The sequence below is a fragment of the Centroberyx affinis genome, unplaced genomic scaffold (genome assembly GCF_046629955.1).
Source record: "Centroberyx affinis isolate AG114_WGS23_722 - 3 ecotype Tasmania unplaced genomic scaffold, CSIRO-AGI_Caff_v1 ptg007894l_1, whole genome shotgun sequence".
In the NCBI taxonomy this organism is placed as follows: domain Eukaryota; kingdom Metazoa; phylum Chordata; class Actinopteri; order Beryciformes; family Berycidae; genus Centroberyx; species Centroberyx affinis.
The window spans coordinates 19,299-42,485 of NW_027283962.1; the positions used below are offsets into that span (position 1 = coordinate 19,299).

The window sequence follows — 23,187 nt, forward strand, 5'->3', positions numbered from 1 at the left end:
GTGGTTCTTGAGATTATGAAAAATAAATTATTGCTGAATGTTCTCAAGATGACGCCTATGTCATTTTTTCCCACGGCGCAGCCAAGGGCATCACATGGCAAATTCAGGTCAGTCAGTCAGTCAGGTAACGCTTTGTGAGATGTGGCTTCGTTAGATGGCCTCTAGTTTTCCGGCTGGGCGGTGTTTGGACCTTCGCGGCAACGACAGTGCTTAAAAACGGAAAACTCCACTCAACCGGGAAGCAGGGACACATTAAACAAAGCCCAATCAAATGACAAGCACAGACAGTTTAATCTGAGCCGCGGAGCTGACTGGTTGTGTTGTAAAAAAGTTGAGAAAGAAGAAACTAGACAATTTTTACTATAATAGGTAAAATGTGTTCAAGTGAATTTTAAAAAGTTGAAGGAAGAGAGAAGACGAGGAAAATGGTGGAATGAGTAGAAAGCTCCATTTTCTGAGTACCGCGGTGAAATTGATAATTGCCTTAAAATAGAGACATCGAAACAGGAAGCTATGCTGAAGTTGTGTGGACTATTTGTTTAAGTGACAAAGTATTCGCTTCGTAGCTGCTGTGGATAATTTGCTGGTGGAACAATGGCGGACTAGTGTTTAAGAAATGGTCATAGAGTGAAAGCAATAGAGGCTTCGATAGCACTGCGAGTTTCAAAAGAAGACATAATTCTACTACTACTACTACCCATAAGCAACTTATGGGTCCATGTCACTATTAAATCATTACATACTGACTGACTGGGTATTGTGTCCACAATGCCAATCTGCCATTCACTGTCAATGGAGCAACCTAAACAAGAGGCCTGAGAGGCTGCAATGTCTTAATTAAACACCAGAGGGTGATGTTGTCTATGTTGTTATCAACCTCTTTCCATTTGGAATATTATGGTGAATGTGTATTTATCTCTATTTGTCTCTGTTGCTTTGTTGGCATGATAAGACGTGGTTCACATTATCAAAGCAGAGTACAGCAGCATTTACACCAACTCATTTACGCCCTAGATCATAAGAATATGAATTTTATGAATGATTCAATAGGCTGAGGTTCTGAAACCGAATGCTGAACCCCCAAAAAGTGTAGGTGTCACTTCAACTAGATGAGGTGCATTTGTTACACTGCAAAATATATCATTCATCCTAACACCTCTCTTACATTTTTTGACTGTTACAATGAAAAACAATATAAAATATATATATACTGAATATATCAAATATGTAGTACAGCCGAACTAGTAATTACACCGCATCTAGATGATCTATGTTAAGAAAAGGTAAAGATGTTGATGTATTTCAGATGTTTTAGCCAAAACAGGAGTCGAACACACACACACCATCTGTGTGTTCGACTCCTGTTTTGGCTAAAACACGTGGCTCACGGAAGGGCTGTTGTGGGTGGACTTGGCGCGTTCGACTCCTGTTTTCCACCCTGCTTTGCAAACCGGAGGAACTACAACTTTGATGGCGATTTGTATCAAGCTGCATGGCGCGGCTCTAGGGAATTGTAGTTTCTAAAAATTATTAGTGTTTTTCCTAGAATTGGAAGTTGTAAATACTGAATTGAGAGTACACTGAGGAGTTTAAGGGGATGGTAAACTCATTTGTGTAATCAGATTTTAAATATGTAATTGTTAAATGGGTGAAAGTTTATTTTAACCATATTTTGCCCATATTTGACAGCGCAAGTACTAAGGCGGTACAGCTTCGACTACAACTGACACTGACACCGTGGTGTATATACTAAGGGTTATATACTAAAATATTTAATTAAAAATGCAATGTGTTCTGGTAGCCTACTGGTTTGAATCCGGCTGTGGACTTTTGTTGCATGTTGCCCCCCATCTCTCTCTCTCTCCCTTTATTTTTCCTGTCTTTTAACGTTGAACATTCACATTTAGACCATGTTTCACCGGTGTAATATCCCGGTGAAATATGGTCTAAATGTGAACGTTCAATCAACGTCTTCAAATAGCCTAGTCTGTGAAAAAACTTTCACTTTTGAACCTGTTTTGAACGTCTTTTCACCGGTGATCATAGTCTCTTTTTTTTAAACGTCTTTTCAACTGAAAAATGCTCACTGGGAAGAGAAAGCTTCTTACCATGTCCATCAAGCATCCTATACTAAGCTGTCAAGAGGTTCCCAACGAGAGCCTCTTACCACGGTCCAAACAACAGCTGCACCAGCGCCTCGGGGAGCGCGGTAACGGTCTGACCGCAACCATGGTTTTTTATTCCCTGAGCTGCTGCAGAATTCTGATTGTGACGTCATCAGTGCAGCTGAGACAGCTCTGATTGGTAGAGCAGAGTCCAGCGCCATCCAATGATGTCATAATCAGTTAGAATGGCGAAGCGAAGCCGTGTTCTGATTGGTGGAGGAGAAACAGCGGGCCAAACCGCCGATTGAATGACAAAAATGAGTTTGGATTATTTGAAATGACATTTAGCCTATTATGTAGAATTTTATAGGCTATCTGTTTGGAGTAGGCTACAAGTCATACTTTTCAAGACTAATGTGTTCAACGGAGGGCCAGGCCTATGATATTAAGGAATCAATGGATGAATCAATCAATAAATAAATGCAATAACAAATACAGCAATAAAAGAATGAATGCATCAGTGAATCAACGAATAACCAATAATAATGACCACCACTGGATGATCCATGACAGGGTGCAGTCATCGATTGCACCTTTGCTCTCTTGCTCATGAATGAATGAATGAATGAAAATGGTTACTACACAGATATGGAAAGTCGGGGAATGTGTGGAATAAGAAGTTGGTGCATTAGTAACTTAAAGTAAGGAATTTTTGGAGGAAGCTGACTGAGCACTGAACGGGTTTGGATCAGATTTGCTGTTCGGGACTGAAGAGGATTCTGCGGCGGTTGGTTGGTCCAGTGCGCGGACTTCGGCAGTGAGAGTTGCACGTTGCGTCGCGGGAGATACACCGGAGATCCAAGTCATCAGAACTATTTACAAGGAGAGAGATTCCCCTGCCATTCACACAGCATTCTCCCAGCAACTCGTCTCACCTCATGAGTCATCTCAACAGACTGGCTGGTTATTAATTATTCTATACCAGAGATGGAGGTGTGTTCAAGTTTTATCATTTATTGAACTGGACATTGAGAAATTGACTGATAGCATACGTGATCACAGTTAAAAGTAAAATTTCTTCTATGTGTCAGTTATTGTTTTTGTTTATTGAAAGAGTGTGAGCATGGACTTGTTTGAAATTCAGAGATAATCTGATGGTTTTATTACTGAACACTTTGTGAAGTGGGAAAAGTATTTAAGTTGAAATATTAAAGATGCTCACAAAAAGGGTTTTGATATATATATATATATTTGTTTTCATAAAGGTTTTATTGTTTATTTTTGAAGATGTATTTTCTTTATTTTTGTCAAACTTTATAGACTTACTTATTTACTATTACAGATTTATGGGTCAAATAATGCCATGCTATTTTATTTCACGACAGCAGGGGGCAGTACCTCTACAAAGGCTCACTGGGACTGGGAAAGTGCACGCGGACACCGATCGCGTCCATAAGCCAATAGTTGGAGAAAAGGACAGTCGGTGTGCCGTCTCAATTCCTATTCCGACTGTTTACTGGTTGGTTGTAACCCCAAAATCACTCAAAATTGATGTAGAAAGTTTATGTGTTGTGTGTATGTAATGTACGTTTATCGTACACTACATGGTTGATAACTAGGTTAAAAATACTGGAATAGTAGGCCTAGCTTCCTTTGTGTGTCCGTAATGGCGGTTTTGCCACATACTATTTTGTTTGTCCTTTTATATCAGTTGTCGGCTCCTGGGCATGTAGGCTACATCACTATTTTTGAAGGTAGCATAATTTGTAGAAACAATTGGGTGTATGGAGATATAATTTACATTGTTAGATTAGTTAAGAGTTACCGGTGGCTAATTTAATATATCCCAGTTTAAATTTAGGTGTTAGCCTCTATTCACATTAGCAATTTTCCGCCTTGTTGTAGCCTAATGGTCGGCTGTGTATCGATCCTTACCAGTTTCTATGGGCACTTGATTACTTTGTGTTGATCTTTATGTATTTTGACAATTATCTCAGGTGCAAACATATCAATTCTGTTATTAGTATACAATAGTATCTATGAGTATGGTAAACTATTTACACTAATGTCTTCTTCTATAAGAAAGTTTATTTGATATAAGAGTAGGCTATGCTGTATCTGGTGTATGGTGAAAATGATATGTGAAACGATGGAGAAATAGAGACTGTGTTGAACTGAGATGTTTTATTTTTGTTATACAAAGCTGAATTAATTTGTGATACACAATACAAAAGGGTACAATTAGACATATAGTGAACTATGTTCTATTGTTTTTCTTTAAGAGAAAGATGTCAGGTTATGTCTAGCCTAAATTTAGGGTGAATGCATACAGAAAAGAACAGAAGAAAATAGTATAATGATGCATGTGAGAAATAAACATAATCCAATAGTTGGTGAAAAGGACAGTCGGTGTGCCATCTCAATTCCTTTTCCGACTGTTTAACATTACAGGATTACTTTAATCTGTCAACGGCACCAAGCCTGGGACCTGTTACAAAGACTTAATGTGAAGTTGGAATATTTTGTTTCATTGATTTCACTGCAATGTGTAGTGTTTATTGTAAAGATAGGAAATATTGGTCATATATAATTTACTTGTCATTTTGATGATTTTGGTCTACTGACAATTCATATTAGACCCAAAAGAAGGGAATAATTCATACAATCTGATTAAATTAATGTCCTCCATTAATCGATGTTAACTAAGTTTCCAGTTCAGGTTCAGGTTCAGGTTACTTTATTTGTACCCGTTGGTAGATTTGATTTGCAGCAGAGAGTCATCCATCTTGACACACATTTTAGAAACAACACAGACAGTAGACAAACATAATAAAAGTACTCAAAGTTCCAATCATCACTAAACCACTAAAACTAAAATATAAAATAAATAATTAAATAAATAAACGTTGCTTCTATATCATCTGTGCAATGTTGCTGCGACTTGTTCATCGGAGTGATGGCTGCTGGAACACAGCTGTTTTTATACCGCTTTGTTCTGCACTTTGGGACCATAAACCTTCGTCCAGAAGGAAGAAGCTGAAATTCACTGTGCAAACGGTGGGAGTTGTCGTTTAAAATCGAGCCAGTTATCTGCTGTAACTGTCTGGTGTACAGGGACGCTGGGTTAAGCTGTGACTCACCAATCAGCCTACTAGACCATTTAACAATCTGATTCAGAGAGTTTCTGTTCTTTAAAGATAGGTCAGAAACTCTGAATTAGATTGTTAAATAGTTGATGTTATTGAGTAGGCTTACCTTGGAGTAGGGGTGTCTCACCCATCCTGTTGAATATGGGGAGGGAGGGTTTGTGCTTGATCAGTTTTAATCAGAGTAAGAGAGAGTTACTGAGCAGGATAGGTGTTGTGTAAACATTGTTGCACACGTGAGTACTGAGACTAATTTTGGGGGGTACTTGTTTTTTTCAAGTTTTTTTTTGCTCACACAATCCCTCAGTCGCCATCACATCCTTCCGGACCGTTCCGCTGAAAGGTCGGGGCATCTGTCACTGAGTCAGCAAAGACAGCCTCAGCCAGACTCATAGTCACCACAGCTCAGCCTCAGTCACTTTCCTGTTGCAGTGTTTCCTCCAAGAAGAGAAGGGAGGGGGTTTCCTGTGGAGCCTGAAATCAGATTCCACTCCAAAGACAAAAGATATGAACCATTGCTAACAGTAGACCACAACATATGAAAGCTCTTCAAAGGAATCCGGGCAGGACTTTTTGGGGGGGGGTTCTGATTTGTGTTCTTTAGGCCCAGCCACCATGTCAGCACCATGCAAACCATGTTATAATCTGACTATAAAGAAGGAGGAAGCCCATCTTATGAGGTTCAACCATAAACTGGGATGCTTGTTTACAACTTGGATCACACTGAACACACACACACACACACACTGTACACACACATTCATATCAAGAAACAACAGCCGCACACATCAGCTACACACACAAACACACGTAGTATTTGTGATCCTTTCTGATTCTATGTGATTCCTACCATAAGAATTAGATATCAGCTTCTATAAAAACGCCCAGCCTCGTCCTCTTGCTTTCTTTTATTTTATGTCCATTTACTAATAAATCCCACTTTACCATTTCTACTCTGTGTTCCCATAGCAGCACTCCCAACCAGGGAACAGCTGGAAGCTGTTAGCCAGACATGCCGTGAGAAACTGGTTCCTCTGTGATTTTTTCACTCGTCAGTGTGTGTGTGTGTGTGTGTGTGTGTGTGTGTTTGTGTGTATGCTGTAAGATTGGTGTACGACCTTGCTTTATATTCTTAATGCAATCCTTGAGGGGCATAAGTGCAAATACAAACACTGCAGTCCTTTAGCTTGCCTGTGTGTGTGTGTGTGTGTGTGTGTGTGCATGTGTCTGTGTGTCTGTGTGTGTCTGTGTGTGTTTGATAGTCCAAGATTGAAGGTAGAAGGTAAAATAACTGTACAGGTGAAGATGTATTCAGCATCAGTTTCAGCTCACTGAACATATCTGCTTTGTAAATTATGATTAGCACAAGAAAAAGGAGAACTATGTGAAGAAAGAGTAAATCATTAATGCAATCTCAATCTCACAACATAGATTACATACTGTACAGAGCATACTGTATACAACCATGTTCCTGACATATTTAACCTTTTTATTATTCAGAACATAGTACATATGTCAGGCAATTCAAGTAAAGCAATCTCATATTCTATTCATACACACAGAAAGAGGACACTGAACACCATGAGAGTTTGTCTCTGAATCAGACTGGACTACAATATGAAATGTTACAAAGTCAATGGCAATGCTGCCCTCTAGTGTTGACCACAGAGTAGCATCTGTGCAAAATGAGGAAAATTGATAAGCATGTGGAAGATAAAAAGGCAATGTTGAAATGAGAAACGAGCTATGTGAATCCAGACTTCATGGGCTATGAGTTTCAGTAGTATCAGTTTTAACAAGGATCTATTAGATAATGTGGTCAAGATAGCTTCACTGTGAAAACATATTTTTGTTTTATGTTTTATACAATAAATATAGCATGGATATAGGTTACAATGGGTTGTCACAAAAGTGCATCCATTAGCAGTGTCATACTATCAGATATCCCTCGAAACATGGCACATATAATTTGTATTTATATTTCCCTGTTGCAGTTTGATGAGTCATTTCTGTCTGCTGTGTACATTATTACTTGTTTAGCTAGTGGACTGTTTCATTCAGTTGTCCACTTTCCCTCCTCATCCACTTCTTTTTTAAGTTTGGGAAGTGAATCTCAGGGCCGGATGCATAAAGTTCTTCGGAACTCTGAAGGAGAAGTGACTCTGGGTCATGAGTCAGATGACATGATAACATCTCACCATGGTTTGAAATGCAACCACATCTGAAATCAGCATTACTATTGCACAAATGTTGTGCAAACAGGCCCTGGTCTATAACAGTAACTAGGTTTACAAAACTCTGCAAGGTGATTATTTAGAAAAAATGGGCACATGCAGAACTAAATAATATACAAATACTATTATAATAGACAAATAGACTTTAGCTCATTTATATTCACAGGCTAAATTCCCCTTGTTCCAATAGAGGCTCTGTGTTTTCATCTGGATCCTGGGCAAAAAAAGAGAAAGAAAACAGCTTACAATACTCCGGTTTGAATTTCCTGTTTTCTAAGATCAGCATCTGACCGACGGCTTAGTGTTTGTTCCAAAGAACTGACTCATTTCGTTGGAAGTTGCAACATCCAAAATCAGCTGATTTTCCAGCCAACGTCCCTTCAAATTTGGTTTGACCAGAAACGTTTGATGATCCAATCTCCCACCTTTGCATTGGCTTTCTAACAAGTAATGCATTGAAAGTGTAGGATACTGTAGAAGCAGGCAAGTGGATACATGCAAAACATTTTCATCAGCATAATGAACTCCTATTGGGAAAACAATCAACTCTGGTGTTATAGCCTACCGTTTGTATTTCCTATGTGTGTGTGTGCATGACCTACTGACCTGTGTGAGGCGGCTGTAGGTCTGAACGTGGGGGGAACTGTAGCGGCGCAGGCCTCTCCAGGACAGGAAAAGCGTGTAGATGGATGCCAGCAGACACAGTACAGTGAACGCTATGGAGCTGCCCTTTGCAACATAGGAACCAGCACGCTAGCAGGGAAAAGGTCAGAGGGACTGAGTGAGGGGGAGAGGTCAAATACACTTCAGAAGAGCACAGAGATTTCATAAAAGCTGGTTGTTCCACACATTTAGATGCTCTGCACATCTAAAAAGCTAAAGGTTGAAACAACTTTTCATGAGAAATCAGATGCTATTTGACTGCTTGAATACACAGAATCAATCAGACCAGCCTTTACAGAATCTCCATGCTATAAACGAAGTAAAAGTTCTTCCTGTTCCTTCCTAATTACCTGTTGGTTTGTGCTGAGTGTGACTGGCTGTGCTGAGATGAGGCTGTAGGCCAGCAAGGCACAGAATCCCAACAGCAGACTGAAGAGGTTCAGACCCATCAGAGTGGTGACCTGCTCACGACGAACGCAAAATTAACGAATTAACACATATGGCATAAGCAAACAATCAAACAAGAAAGAATTAAACACAGTATTTACCTTCAGTTTGTTTGGTTTCCTCTGGGTATCCATTGCCAGACACCCAATGGCCACATACTGTAACAACACACACTGTTCAGAAACTGTTATTGGTCGCTATAGACATGACCCACCCTGTCTCAAGGATCTGTATATAAATCTGAACTGGCTATATTGGTTGAAAACACATCAGCGAATATACACTACCAGTCAAAGTTTGGACACACCTGATTGAACTGTGTTTAAATGCTCAACATTTGTTTTTTAGACAAATATAAATAGTGAAGTTGATGCCTATATATGAATTTCTTTCCAAAGCCTTTGCCTTTCCATCAAGGCAAAGGGCAGCTATTTAAAGAATCTACAATATAAGATAGTTTTAATTGAACACTTTTTTGGTCACTGCATAATTCCATTTGTGTTACTGCATAGTTTTGATGTCTTTACCATTATTCTAAAATGTGAAAAATAGTTCAAATCAAGAAAAATGCAGTGTGTCCAAACTTTGGACTGGTATTGTATGTCATGAAATTGTGGACTTACAAATAGGCTAGACCAGACCGGTGTTGTCATGGAGACGGAGCAGTTGTAGCTCACACAGGCATGGGTGACTGTGGTTAGTATGCAGGCCAAGGCACTGAGGACCTGCACCACCTGAGGGGCAGCGGAGGGAGTAAAGGGTTCAGAAGGATCAAAACTAACAGTATCTTTACAGTTTGGACAGGCAGAGGAAGGTAGAGTCTCACCCCTGTGACTAAAAGCCGGGTATTCACAACTGTCCCGAACCAGCGTTGAATCCTGACATCTCTCAGCTCGCCCTGATTGGTAGCCAGAGCCAGTGGGCGGGTCGAGGGTGTCTCCTTAAAATACACCTGGTACAGCCCCTCCTGGAACATGTTCTGCGTCATCTGTTGTGGAAGAAAAACAACATTCTCATTTAATTGGAATGAAAACAAAATATATGTAGAAATGCCCTACACACACACCAAGCCCCCCCCTCCTCCTCCCCAACACACACACACAAACAAACACAGATCTTGGATTCGGATTTCACACTTGATTTCACTCCATGTTTTCTTGCTGCTCACCTTCCCCAGTGAATGTACAAAGCTTCAACTCCTTCATCCACAGGCCCTCATATCAACAGCAAAACAAAAACAATCTGCTACCTGGGAAAAGAGAGCATTTAAACAGGATAGTTTTCTCACTCGTCTTACATTCAGTGTACGAGATCCCGAGGGTCAAAGTTCACTTGAGTTTGTTCTTTCATGTGGTTGATAAAGTCCAAACATGAGGAAGTGATACAGGGAGCTTATTGGTCGTGAGCAAAGAGCGTATAAACTTGTAGATAATGCTCTCCATGGTGTTAGAAGGCAGGTTTTGTTTTCCAGACAGGATGAGATTTTAGTTTCTGTCATAGCCCATTACCTCTCTCTCTCGCTCTCTCTCTCTCTCTCTCTCTCTCTCTCCCCCTCTCTCACCACAGGTTGGTAGTTAAACATTACGGGTGTTCAATACATTCTTCACCTTAGCCTTTCTATTCAAATAGTACATGAACCAAAATGACTGAATTATATAATAAACTTTATTTGAAAAGCACGATATTTTTAAAACACTGTTTACAAAGTTCTTAATCAAACCAAATAAAACAGCATAACCATAAAATAAGATAAAACAAGTAAAAACAAGGTACCACAAGACAAAGGTAAGAACACAGAGTAGGACAATATGAGGGTAAAAATAACAAAGTAAAGGCTTCACATATACAAATAAGTTTTAAGGAGTGATTGAAAAGATGATACCGACCCATACCAGCCTGAGCTCCTCAGGCAGGTCGTCCCAAAGCCTCGGGCTCTGATGGCAAAAGCTCAGTCACAACTAGTCTTGAGCCTGGACTTTGGATCAGCCAGGACCCTACCTGAGGATCTGAGGTTGCACACTGGCTCATAGGGGATTAACATGTCTGCGATACAGCCTGGGGAGAAGACTTAACTGTGCTTTAAAAGTGATCAGTAAAATCTGAAATTCTAAATTTAACAGGTAACCGGTGAAGAGATGCCAGGACTGGAGTGATGTGATTTTGCATGTTTAAATCCTAGCTGCCATGTTTTGTACAAACTGGGGACATAAAAGAGTTTTGATTGATGCCAGAATAAAGAGAGTTACAGTCGTCTAAACATGAAAAAATAAAAGCATCAATCACTTCCTCCAGATTAGTAAATTATAAAAATGGCTTGATTTTAGAAATGGTTCCCTGCTCAAAGACTGCACCACTGTCTTTACCTGTACATCAAAGCTCAATTCAGCATAAAAAATTACACCTAAATTTCAGGCTGCTGGCTTCCCGTTGCTTCCTGTTGAGTGCCAAGTTCATTATGAATCTGGTTATAGGCAGCTATATGAGTTTCACAGCCCCAACGTGAAATGATTCCCAGACCCAAAGATTTGATGGAATACAATCAGACACATAGAGCTGTACGTGCCTGGAGATTTCTACATTTACCAACACATATTACGCACATTGCTCAGATTAGAGGTAGTCCATGCCATCAAGAATGAGCAGTGCATGTTCTAAAATAGGCTTCATAATTGAATCGCTACTTGCAATTGTGATTGTAGATCCTTGCACTGAAATTAGACTGTACACAGACATCAAAACTCATTAGTAGTGAAACCACACAACCACTACAATTTATATCAGCCATTTCTATAAACTCAGAAAGGAAAAGCTTGCACAGAGTTTTAAACTTTTAGCAGGATTTATCACATTTTTTGTTAACTGACCTTGAAAGACACTGTTTTTTTTTTATTTGGCAAAAGACTCTGCAACAGCAGGCCAAGGATGAACTGTTGTTTCCCCCTCTTTACTTTATTATACACAAAAAATGACAGCGTTTCCATAAATAACTGCGCAGCCCCCCTGTTACAGCTTTAAATAGGCCACAAATTCTATTCCCAAGAATTCCAACAATCCCTGTGAATATAACAGGAGTTAAATTGGACTCTGTGGAAGGTCATTATTTAGAAAAATGTCTGTTGCAGTTGTCATTATTCACCCATTATGCCAGGGCAATAAACAGGGCAGTGAGGCTGTGAATGACGCGAGGAGAGAGCATGAGCAGCTTCGATCCCAGACTGCCACTGTGGTCACAAAAAGCCATAAGAGTCAGCAGAGAGAGGTCAGGCAGCGCTCTGAGGACATTAAACAGATGGACACAAAGTTGGAGAATCTCTAACGACACGCAATCAGACCCATTCTGTTTTCCCTGGCAGCGTGTCAGTGTCATCGTCCTCCTCTGGCCCCGCGGCGTACAGGTCGGCCAGCCTGCTGAAGCGCGGCCCCCAGCCGGCCAGACTGCGGTAGTCCTGCTCCCCGTCTGAGCTGGAGGAGTGGAGGGAACTGAGAGAAGCCGCGTCCGAGCCGACGCCTTCATAGTCAAACACCAGGAGAGAGTCGTAGGGAGGGGCGGTGGGGTCGCTGTCTGCAGCACGCAGGTTCTGCAGGGGCGAACGAGGATAGATCAGTGACACTCAGCACATATTACAGAGCTATATGACACTCACAAACATGAAATAAACTAATACATACTGTTGATCTTCAGAACTCTCACATACATGCTAAAGATACACTACCAGTCAAAAGTGTGGACACACCACACTTTTCTTTATTTTTACTATTTTCCACATTTTAAAATCAAAACTATGAAATAACACAAATGGAATTATGCAATGACCAAAAAATTTTAAAATAAATCAAAACTATCTTATATTTTAAATTCTTTAAAGTAGTCGCCCTTTGCCTTGATAGAAAGGCAAAGGCTTTGGAAAGAACTTCATACATAGGCATCAACTTAACTATTTATATTTGTCCAAGAAACACATTCAAACATTTAAGCATAAGCCTTTAGATCAAGATGGATTTAATATAATGAAAAACATAGTGCATTCAATCAGGTGTGTCCAAACTTTTGACTGGGAGTGTATTCTATTAAACATTGGCCTAATATGTAAAAGTTAACATCACTCACATCCTCAATGAAGTTGCTGATCTCCTCGTTCACCTGGGGCAGCAGGCGGTAGTGGGGGAGAGTCTGAGCGGTGGGAAACACATCAGCACAGAAGACCTGAGGACGGCTGTCCAGCCCTCTGTGGAGCTGGCTCAGGTCATACTCCTGCACAAGTGAGGAAACACACTTTCAAAACACCTAGGAATAACCCACTGAAACAGTTCTGACATCAAAATATAAAGTAGCCTCATCACAAACTTGTCCCTGACTTTAGCTCTACTCAGATGACAGAGCTACTCGTATTAGTTCAACGGGAGGAGGTGTGAGTACCTTTTACTTACTGTGCACAAATGTAACAAATCTGGCCTATTTTACCTATGGCTATTTGCCATAAAAAATCAGGTAATACTAGTCCAGCCAGGGTGAATGGATATTAGTTACATGTGTGACGAGTGTGTGTGAAGCAAGGCTGCCTAACCACCTCCATCTTCATAATTATTAGGCAGATTACAGAATTCTCTTATCCCATGTAAATTGATCATTGATATTACAGACGTCCTGTGATAAATGTGTTTCAGACATTTTTTGTCCTGAAAAGTATTCCTATCTAAACAGAGCTTTAGTCTACTTTCGGCAGCCTAAACTCCTCCTCTCTCCCCCCACCCTCCTGCTCCTACCTGGTCCTCTTCACCTCCTCCCTCCTCATCGTAGTAGAAGATGTTGTCTCGGACTACGTGTTCAAGTTGAGGCACCTCCTTCTCAGAGCTCCTCCTTCTCCGGAGCAGCAGCAGCAGCAGCAGAAGAAGCACTGTGATCAACAGAAAACTGTCCGATTAAAAACAGAGATAGTCAAGCAAGCCATGTATGAAACAAACTGGGGATAAGAAGGATACGTTACGTACACAGAACTCCAAAAATGGCTCCTAGAACTCCAGTTGAAAGAGAGGGAATGTGTGCGCGAGGTGCAGGATGTGGGATGAAGCAGATGGAGACGGCCCCTTGGCACTGGCACACCTCGACGTCCAGCGTGCTGTCCTGGTACAGCGTGCCGGCGTCATAGACACGCATCAGCACATAATAGTCTCCAAGAGACAACAGCCTCTTGGGGGCCAGGACTGCCACATCACCTGCAAGGAGGGACAGCCAGGGAAGAGATAGTTAAATGAAATGAACTCCCATTACTTTTACTTCCTGGAAAACAGAGTATCTTTAATAGTGACCAATTTTTTAACAATCCCGCCACTCCTATCCTATTTGTTTGGGGTTATTGTTCATCATGTATGTCATGTATATCTCTAATTGGTGGAGAACTGGACGTCTTTCTTCTGGTGCATCATAGTTAGGTTTTCACGTGCTACAGTATGTATTTAAAATGATGTAATGAATTGGGGCAGGTAGTTCCAGATGAACAGCTGTCATTTATATGTTTATTTTGGTGTCATTTATATGTTTTATATTGTGAACTGTCTAGTGAGTGTTCTTACTTGTGGTATTGGTGCTAATGGTCCAGTTGATGCGGTGCTCTCCCTGAAGCTCCACAGTAAATGGCCCGGCATTGCCAGGTCCGTCCCGGTCCACAATATCTAGCAGGGCAGGAATGGGGTCCGTGTCGCACAGGCTGGCTTTCCTCTGCTTGATCAGAGGAGCATTGTCATTCACATCCAACAGACTCACTACGAGTGTCCCTGTGCCTGTAGCTGGGACTGTGTCTGGAGGTGAAAAGAGAAAAGGAAAAGGTAGGGTTAGTATTCATCCCGGGAGTACAAAACAAAAGACAAATGGCAAAGAGCAGATTTCCTTCTGGAAGAATGAGAATGTAATGAGATGAGTCCAATACAACGTTACCATTGTCATAAGCCAAAATTAAGACTGTGTATTTGTTGTGTTTGACAAAGGTAGACTCTCTGTCCATGTGGCTTTTGACTTTGACCAATCCAGTGTTTTTATCAATGCTCAGCCACTTGGCAGTGTCATCACGTAGTTGATATCTGAGAGAGAGAGAAAGAGAGAGAGACAGAGAGAAAGTATTGAATTTGTTGTTTTGTATTTCATGCCAATAAAGCTTGAATTGAACTGAAGTGAAAGAGAGAGACAGACAGACAACCTGATTCAAATGAAAACAGAAACAGAAACACGCACGTTCACATGTACATAGAGTATGTATGTGTGTGTGTGTGTGTGTGTGTACGCCCATGTATCCATTACCTTACACTCTGCCTCCTGGCTGAGTCTGGGTCCTCGGCTCTGAAGCTGGCCACACTGCTGCCTACAGCCACGTTCTCCGACCTGCTCACATGGATCTGTGCTGGGCTGAAAACAGGGGACTCGTTCCGGTCCTCCACCCTTATGGTGACTGTCGCTGTGGAGGTGGACATCGGCCTGGAAAACACCGCCTCGTTCTCCACCGCCACCAGCAGAGTGAAGACGGGAACGCTCTCAAAATCCAGCTCCTTGGTAGAGATGGAGAGCAGAGAGGAGGGAGGTTGAGATGTAGTGGGAGGTATTCAGCATGTTGAGCCAAGCAACAAACAGGGAAACTGGTGAAAACAGACCGGTGCGTGCCAACCTTGACCGTAGTGAGGATTCCCTCCATTTTACTGGGGCCTGTACTGATGTTGAAGTGCCCCCCCTCGTTGCCGTGGATTATGGCGTATTTGGTGTTAGTGTTGGGAGACCCAGGCTCATCCTGGTCCGTCACCTTTAACCTAACCACCTCCACTCCAGCCTCATTCTCAGGGACTGGCCTAGATATCTGGGAGACAGCAAGACGAAGATGTTCCCTGCCAGTTGTCCATCACATTATCATAACAAGTAAAGTCAACTTATGTCTTTACTTGTCTTGCTATACTAAGCCTATATTTGTGTTCATTTATTGCTTTAAAGTGCTTGTATTTGTTGTATTTCCTACCTTTACCATTTTATGTTTACTTGTCTGATATCATCAAATGTATTGATATTCTACTCACAGATGTGATGGTGAATTGTGGAGCATGATCGTTGCTGTCAGAAACGGTGATGACAGCAGTGCAGGTAGCCGTTAGCCCCGCCCCCTCCATATCAGCTGCCTCAATGATCAGCTTGTACTCCGGGTAAGTCTAAGAGGGAAGGGCAGTTAAAGGGGAGGTGGATGGCAGGTGAAGGGTAAAAAAGTCTTGGCAAGAGGAGAGCAAAGTTTGCACCATACTTTACCTCTCTGTCCAGTCCGCCTTCCACCACACTGATGACTCCACTCACTGGGTTTATGGCAAACATGGCCGGCTTGGGCGCTGCTGGCGCCTGATCCTGAATCCGATACCTAACTATAGCATTATCTGTCTTTGGTTCGTCCCGATCCACCGCTGTCACCTTCATGAAGGAGTGATCTAGGGGTTGAAGCAAAAGGAATTATAACAAGGGATTATTACGAGTTGAAAGTCTCAGTTTCAGATGAAGTCACTGGTGGGAGGAGTCTAGTTGAATCCTGTATCTCACCGATGGTAGTACTTTCGCTCACTCTGCCATGGAAGAGGTTTTCAGTGAATTCTGGATGGTTGTCATTCTGGTCAATGACGTTGATAATGAGCTCCATGGGCTCCTCAGCCTCTCCGCCTGCAGTCAGTGCATGGGCCCACAGCTGGAGCACCCAACGTAACAAACATACCACGTTAAAAATGAAGGTGGATATGGATAAGGACATAGTTATGGGGTAAATTATACAGAGAGTGATCATGCTTTGTCTCAGCTTACGTTGTATTTGTCCTTTTTCTCCCTGTCCAGCGGCTGGGTCAGAAACATCATCCCAGATCGCCTATCGACTCTGAAAAGGCCCTCAGGGGGCTGGTCAGCACCCAGTCCAGTGATCTTGTAGGTTATTGCCACCTTGTTGTCTTTGCTTGACTTAATCTAAAGCAACACAGCAAAGATATTTCATTCAAAAGGGGTTTAGTCATATCAATGCCAGTGTAAATACATTTGAAGCATCCATTCAAAACAATTCAAAAACCGTTTTACCATTACCACAGTCTTGCATGTCACTGAGAGCGTAGTTACCTGCACCATGACTTTGGGATATGGACCCTTGTCATTTTCTGGGAAGTTCATTTCTGGAATAACCCAGTCCCTCTTCATCCGATGCAAGCTGCTGGAGAAGTGTCGAAACTCCATGGTGGCGAGTTGCTGGATGCCCACGTCAGAGCTGCTCTGTTTCAATGATTACGCACCACACCATGTCAGAACTTTACTTGTGATTTATTTCAAATGATAAAGCAAGCTCATGGTTACATGTGAAATAAATGTAACGGTAATAAAGGTAACAGTTTTACCTTTAGATTTTTGCTTCTTGGGATTCCACTCATAGAGCGGCTGGTTGTGTTGTCCAAGCAGCATGGTGGGATGTCTGCTGTGACCAGGGCAGCCAGACACTGAGAAACAAACACTCATCCATTACAGTAGCTGGAAACAAAATGAAGGTAAAAACACAGATTACATGACTGCAGTGTCAAAACACTCACCTGGACTTGGTACAGCAGAAAAGTGAGTCTCGCAGTCCTGCACATCCCCTTGATCTCCTTCATAGTATTAGAAACCAGCCTCTCAATCCCAACAGCTCAGTCTTCCTCAGTCCAGACTCTGAACTGGATCTGCCACTGCTCTCCCAATGTTTATCGGCAAGTTGGTGGCATTCATCAACACTTTCTCCTTATTGAGTCTTTTCCACCTTGCTATTTCCTCAGTCTGTGCAGATAAATCCTCTTCTTTTGTCCTCAGGTACAATCATTGTCAGAAGTATTTTTGTTCCTCAACTGCCTGTGGCTAAATGTATATGCTGTGTTGACTCCTGTTGATGCTAACTGACTCCTGGATTGTTTGATTTTATCAGTGCAAGGCTGGAGAAACAAAGAAGGTAGAGGTGACCTCAGGCACCGACAGACATGCTGGTGTGTGTTTACCATGCAGGTGAATCGTCCCACGTTTGTCCAACACTCTCACCTTTCAAAAACTGAGCTGTTCACTGTGACAGGCATTTTTTTAACTCACAAATTCTAAGTGATTAAAGTGTAGAAAAAATAAAATTCATTATTTTGTAAAATATAAACTTTCACATACTTATAGTTTACACCTCACAGCATAATCTGACAGCCAGGGTTGAACTTTTTCTCACTGAGGATGACATGCATGTGTTGACAAAACACTTGAGGATCAGACCGGCTCCTATGGCACTCAGCAAATAATACGTTACGCGCTGTTTGTTTTGAAATGTCTGTCTCCCACACAATTTCTGAGGACAGAGAATCAAACTCTCATAATTAGTGGTTCCAATTTGCAAGACTCTCACTTTTACTCACTAGTTGTTCCTTAAAAGTTGACTAACAAAGTGTTTAATCGTTTTTTAATTCACGTTTCTATGCATCACAACACACAAGCAAAACAAAGTAATTTCTCAACTGTTTAATATGAAGCATCCACAACTTGAATTCGCCCTTTTTGTTTTAAGTGGAAAGTCAACTTAAATATGTCTTACAATCACACAGAATACAACACCTTTTCACAAAACCAAAAGTATACATAAAAGCTTTCATATGGGTCAGGTAAACGGAAAAGATTATCTCAACAATGGATTGTCTACAGCAAAAACTTGAAACGGCACATAAAAACATAGAATACAAACATGGTAGAAAGTGAATGTGTGCATTAATCTATAGTCTAATATTTACTCCCACTATTTCCGTTACTGATATGCAGATGGGGGCAAAACCACTTCCTCTGTGACAAAAACAATGCCACATGAGATCTGCATTGTACCGATGGCCTGTACTGTGGTAACCTGATGACCGCTGCAACGATCTATAAACGTAACCTGCATAAAGTCTATGGAACAGTGAAAATGATCCAGCTGTACAGAAAACATCACTTAACACTCTCATTTAAAAATTCTTTGTAAATCACTTTTTGCAAGAGGTTCTAATGATTATCCCTTTTGTCCAAAAATATCCAGAGAAAAGGATGGGAGGAAATGTTCCCAACTCTGAGCTGAAGACGATTTATGTTTATGTATCTCTGTATGTCCGTCTAGCATTCTATGTGTTAGCTGTGGTGGGGTTTGGCCAGGTCCGAGTTCAGATACACCACAGTCGCTGTGATATCGTCCCTGTACATGCGAGCCAGGTCCTCCGGCAGTGCGAGCATGGAGGCCAGTCTCTCCTGGCACAGTTCTCCGTAATCCCCGGTGCCCAGGGCGTGTCTGATGAGGTGCGTGGCGGCGTTGGGGTCGAGGGCGGGGGTGGCACGGGCTCGGCGCTTCAGCAGCAGCTCGTGCATCTGACCCAAGTTTAGCTGCCTCTCAGATGGAGACACTGGAGCCTGGGAGAAACAGGAGGGACAGAGAGGAGTTAGAAATATCAAACGGGACATCTAAGAAACATCATCTGATTAGCAGCACTTACGGTTTACAGAGAAAAAGACGGGGGGAAATGGTAATAAAGTGTGATTTCTGTAAAACTTGCTGCTAATCAAAAGAAAGGATGATACGTGCCACTTCCATTCTACACACAAACCTGGAGGTGAATCCCACTCAAGTGTTCCCCAACGAGTTGCACAGCCTCCTCGCTCCCCAGTTCATCCCACAGCCCGTCAGAGCCTAGGATCAGAAAGCGGTCTTGAGGTCTCAGCTTGTGATAGGTCAGTTCAGGTGCCACATCCAGGTAAGGGGGAGTCAGGTAGTTGGGTGGAGTGTACTGGTACAGGTTGAGAGAGTCCAGGTCCACTCCAGAGTCCAGGCCGGCTAGAACGCTCTGCTGCAACTCACGACTCCACTTGAACCTCACGTCACCGAAGGCACGCAGGGGCATCAGAACCTGACGGCACCACAAAAGGATGGGACCAATTAATTTAGTGGGGGAGAGAGAGTGAGGTATACCAGGCAGTGGCTTTTTTTTCTAAATTAACAGAGGCTGTGCCATGATGAACTCTCACCCCCAGAAGTCTGTCGTCTGTGACCACGGTGTCTCTCTCTGAGGGGGGGTGCTGAGCCCTGAGCCGCTCCAGCTCAGCCTGGTTCTGGTAGTTGTGGTCCCAGGAGAGGGGCAAAGCGCTCCAGGACCCATCCTCCTCCTGCACCCCCAACACCGCTCGGCAGTCACCGGCATTCGCCACGTGGATCCCCTCTGTGCCCACATGGGCAACACAAGCAGTGGAACCCGCAAACGCAACCTGGACAGATTATGATGCATCGTCATTGTGTGATCTTGCATACACTATCTGGGGAAGATGAAGCAGCACTGCAGACTTTACTTTATTACCTGTATGGCTGTGCTTTTCATCAGGTCACTGGAAAGAGGGACCTGAGCCTCCAAGGAGATGTCGGTGTCGAGCCGCTTAAAAGCGTAGTCCAGAGCTTCTGGAGGACTAAAGGGAGAGGGGGATAATGGAGGGTTGTAACAGGAAAATGGATCATATTTAGTTATCTAGGTCAGCATCATTAAAATGTCCAGAGACGTAAAAATCAATGTCATAACTTTTAATTTCTCTCTACATGCAATTAACAAGATGGTAGCCCCACCACTTCTGGAACCCACAGACAACAACAACAACAACAACAACAAACAAACACACACACTTTTCTTTCTCATCAAGAATTCCCAAAAGGCTAGTTTAAGTTCAAATTCACACGTTTAGGTAATTCTAATTGAGCTGATGCCGTGTTTTACATCCATCCATGTAGGAATGGATATTCTTCTAATTATTAGTGTTATTATTAGCTAATGCACAGTGATAACCAAATGAAGGGAAAGGAAAACAGGCAAACAAGAGGGGAGGATTTGTTTGAAACAACAGCACTAAACAAGCACTGCCCAAGGAATGCCCCCCAGATGGCAGAGGCTGCCAGCAACGCACACATCTAACACACACCTCATGCCTTCGCCGTGTTCCTCACTGTCCAGCAATTCTTGCCAGAAGACTCTGAGGTGGTCTATGTAGAGTGAGGCAGAATCGCGATAGTTAAAGTCCCCGTGGTGTTTGTACCACTGTAAGATGGGAGGAACAGGTCTGCCATGCTCCATACACCTCTCCAACTCCTCCAGGCTCTGCTGGGACATCATCGCAACTGCTACGTAGTATAGCAGACGCTCGCTGACTGCCTGAGCACATGCCCAGCCTCCATGGCCGTCAAACACTCCAAAGAGCATGCCCTTTGTCTGGAGAAGTGAGAGAAAGTTGAATGAAAAATCACACATGCAGTAAGGAAGACACAGGTGGGACAGAAATATAGGGAGATGGCTGTATAGAGGGGATGTGTACCTGTAAACAGGTGGCTGCACTGCGACGGTCCTCATTAGGTGTGTTCGCAGGTAGCTGGTTGCTCTCAAACTTCCTCACAGCACTGAGTCCCCTGCCATCAAACTCAGGCACACTCACAACCTGAGATACAGAGACGTGACATGCTTAGTATGCAGCTTAGTACTCCACTTGCTTTTTTTAGGCTACAACTCATATATTTACTGCGTTAACAATGACTAATGTTTGATTGAATAAAAACGCTTCTTGAATACCTCTCTACCTCATGAACATACTAGTCTGTTTTAATATCCAATACATCCATTCTGATAGAGTCATGTGTAGGCTTCTTCCCCAGACCCAAAGAGGGACACTATGCTATTCATCACCTGCTCATTAGTCCGCAGAATGCTGTTGATCTGGACCCGGCTGAGCTGGAAGTCTATATCCTGACGGGTCGAGAGGTACCGCCCACCTTGAGACCCAGGTCCTGACTCATCACCACTGCAGCACCACTGGTCTGATCTGGAGCTTCCCCAGGATGAGAAGTGAGAATGGTGGGTTGGTCCTCGTTGAGAATAGGGGGATGCTACAAGGTGGGCATACTGGTTGAACAAAAAGAGATAAAGACAATTAGATTAGGATTGCCTGATAAATAATACAACAAGTACAAGAATGCAAACAGTCTGAATTAAGAGGTGAGTAGAGGAACCTGGGATGAGACGGTGGAGGAGAGTGTCAGTGTGTAGCTTGAAGCTCTGTGCAGGATGCTGGCGCACACACGTCCAGACATATCAGTGCCACTGCAAGGAGTGCTGCCTATGCAACTCAGTCACCTCAATGTCTAAGCTGTGGAAAAGAAGAAATTAATTAAATGATCGTGTCAGCTCGTTTCTTGCTAAGAGAACTGGCAACCAAGTGGCTAACGTAACTTAGCTAACTTAACTAGATTTTTGATGGTGTGTGTGAGTCAGCCGGCTAACGCTGAGTTGGCTACATTAACTCAATAAGCGACACATTTCTTCAGACAGCAACATCAACGCGTTAGAAGCTAATAAACTAACGTTAGCAGTAGTAGCATTCCACGGGCTATGACATGTCCATACATAGCGTGAAGCGCGAGCTAAGCTAAGGCTGACCTTACGTTAGCTAGTAACCAAGGCACTGTCTAGCTTCGCTAACATTAAACAGATCATGGCTAACGTTAGCTACTATTAAAAAACTACACTGTAACTTCCTACCCTACACGCTAACTTCCCACTCTACATACAAGGCAACTGTGTGCCTATGTTAGCTAACGTTATATGGTATAAACGTTTATTAAATCAGATACATACAAATTTAGTAAACGTTACGAATGAATCGGTGTTGGTCGACAGTCCATCCGTGACGCCGACGGTCCACAACCAACGCGTGACGTAGCCTTAGGGCGCACTATTTCTGTTTTACACACCCCCTCTAACATCCGCGAGACAGCGAATGAGTAATATATTGCCAACCTGAACCCTCCGCTATCAGGTCAACTAGCCCCCACTAGATCTTGGAAAATCCTGGAAAATCATGTGATTTCACACAAACGGATAATTCTGTTGGATTACTGCTGAATCCAAAAAGCAAGCGCACAGATGCTGAACCTAAAAAAAACGCTGATCTTTTCCCACCATCAGACGTACGGGGCCTCTCGTTATTGACACTTTCCCGCTCCTAACAATTCACTGGCGACCAGGCCATGTTTGTTTATTGTAGGAAACATATTTGATGCCTGTTATCCTCCCAGTGCAACACTGTCTTCAAAGTAGTTATTGGCACTGTGATGGTAAGCAGCCGACGTTTTATTGTGACTATGGTGACTTCATTTAACTGACAGTTGGATAGCAGTTAGGGAGACACCATTTTGGACATTAAGTAGTTGTTTGCAAAATCTATCATTTGAAAGCTAGCATGATCGAAATTTGGTTAGGTCGTTAGAGTTAGCCAGGTTAGGTAGTGTGATGTTTAGGTTAGCCAGGTTAGGTAGTGTGGTTTTGATAAAGTTAACAAAACATAAGTTAGACGTGGGCAATGAGAGATGTATTTTAAGTTAATATTAGATTGTTACTGGGACAAACTTTAACCTTTGTTTACGTTATGGCTTTTACACCACAGATAAGGCCATTTCAAGAGGAACATGGATGGTAGCAGAACCAGCCTTAACAGTAAGTAGCCTAACGGTAATTGCTATCTCCAGGTGTGCAACTTCTGTTGCTGATAGA

General features: G+C 42.5%; 3 protein-coding genes across 3 annotated transcripts; all 3 read right to left on the minus strand.

Moving 5' to 3' along the window:
• Positions 1–7,645: 7,645 nt before the first annotated feature.
• On the minus strand, positions 7,646–9,904 carry tmem253 (transmembrane protein 253). Its single transcript, XM_071514046.1, has 7 exons — positions 9,764–9,904; positions 9,422–9,583; positions 9,219–9,329; positions 8,697–8,753; positions 8,499–8,609; positions 8,092–8,238; positions 7,646–7,699 (listed from the first exon to the last, which is right to left on the minus strand). Exons 2-7 carry the CDS (start codon positions 9,581–9,583, stop codon positions 7,646–7,648), a joined length of 642 nt encoding a protein of 213 aa, XP_071370147.1. The 5' UTR covers positions 9,764–9,904.
• Positions 9,905–10,242: 338 nt separating this feature from the next.
• On the minus strand, positions 10,243–17,492 carry LOC139639894 (B-cadherin). The gene is made up of 15 exons (XM_071514048.1): positions 17,173–17,492; positions 16,984–17,082; positions 16,712–16,861; positions 16,409–16,564; positions 16,154–16,295; positions 15,872–16,044; positions 15,649–15,777; positions 15,249–15,434; positions 14,888–15,132; positions 14,528–14,670; positions 14,167–14,391; positions 13,585–13,809; positions 13,360–13,490; positions 12,704–12,847; positions 10,243–12,173 (listed from the first exon to the last, which is right to left on the minus strand). Exons 1-15 carry the CDS (start codon positions 17,233–17,235, stop codon positions 11,922–11,924), a joined length of 2,463 nt encoding a protein of 820 aa, XP_071370149.1. The 5' UTR covers positions 17,236–17,492; the 3' UTR covers positions 10,243–11,921.
• Positions 17,493–18,107: 615 nt separating this feature from the next.
• pdp2 (putative pyruvate dehydrogenase phosphatase isoenzyme 2) lies at positions 18,108–22,324 on the minus strand. Its single transcript, XM_071514049.1, has 9 exons — positions 22,273–22,324; positions 21,648–21,784; positions 21,325–21,540; positions 20,960–21,079; positions 20,570–20,856; positions 19,960–20,065; positions 19,634–19,870; positions 19,216–19,515; positions 18,108–19,021 (listed from the first exon to the last, which is right to left on the minus strand). Exons 2-9 carry the CDS (start codon positions 21,726–21,728, stop codon positions 18,746–18,748), a joined length of 1,623 nt encoding a protein of 540 aa, XP_071370150.1. The 5' UTR covers positions 21,729–21,784; positions 22,273–22,324; the 3' UTR covers positions 18,108–18,745.
• Between the last annotated feature and the right edge of the window lie 863 nt (positions 22,325–23,187).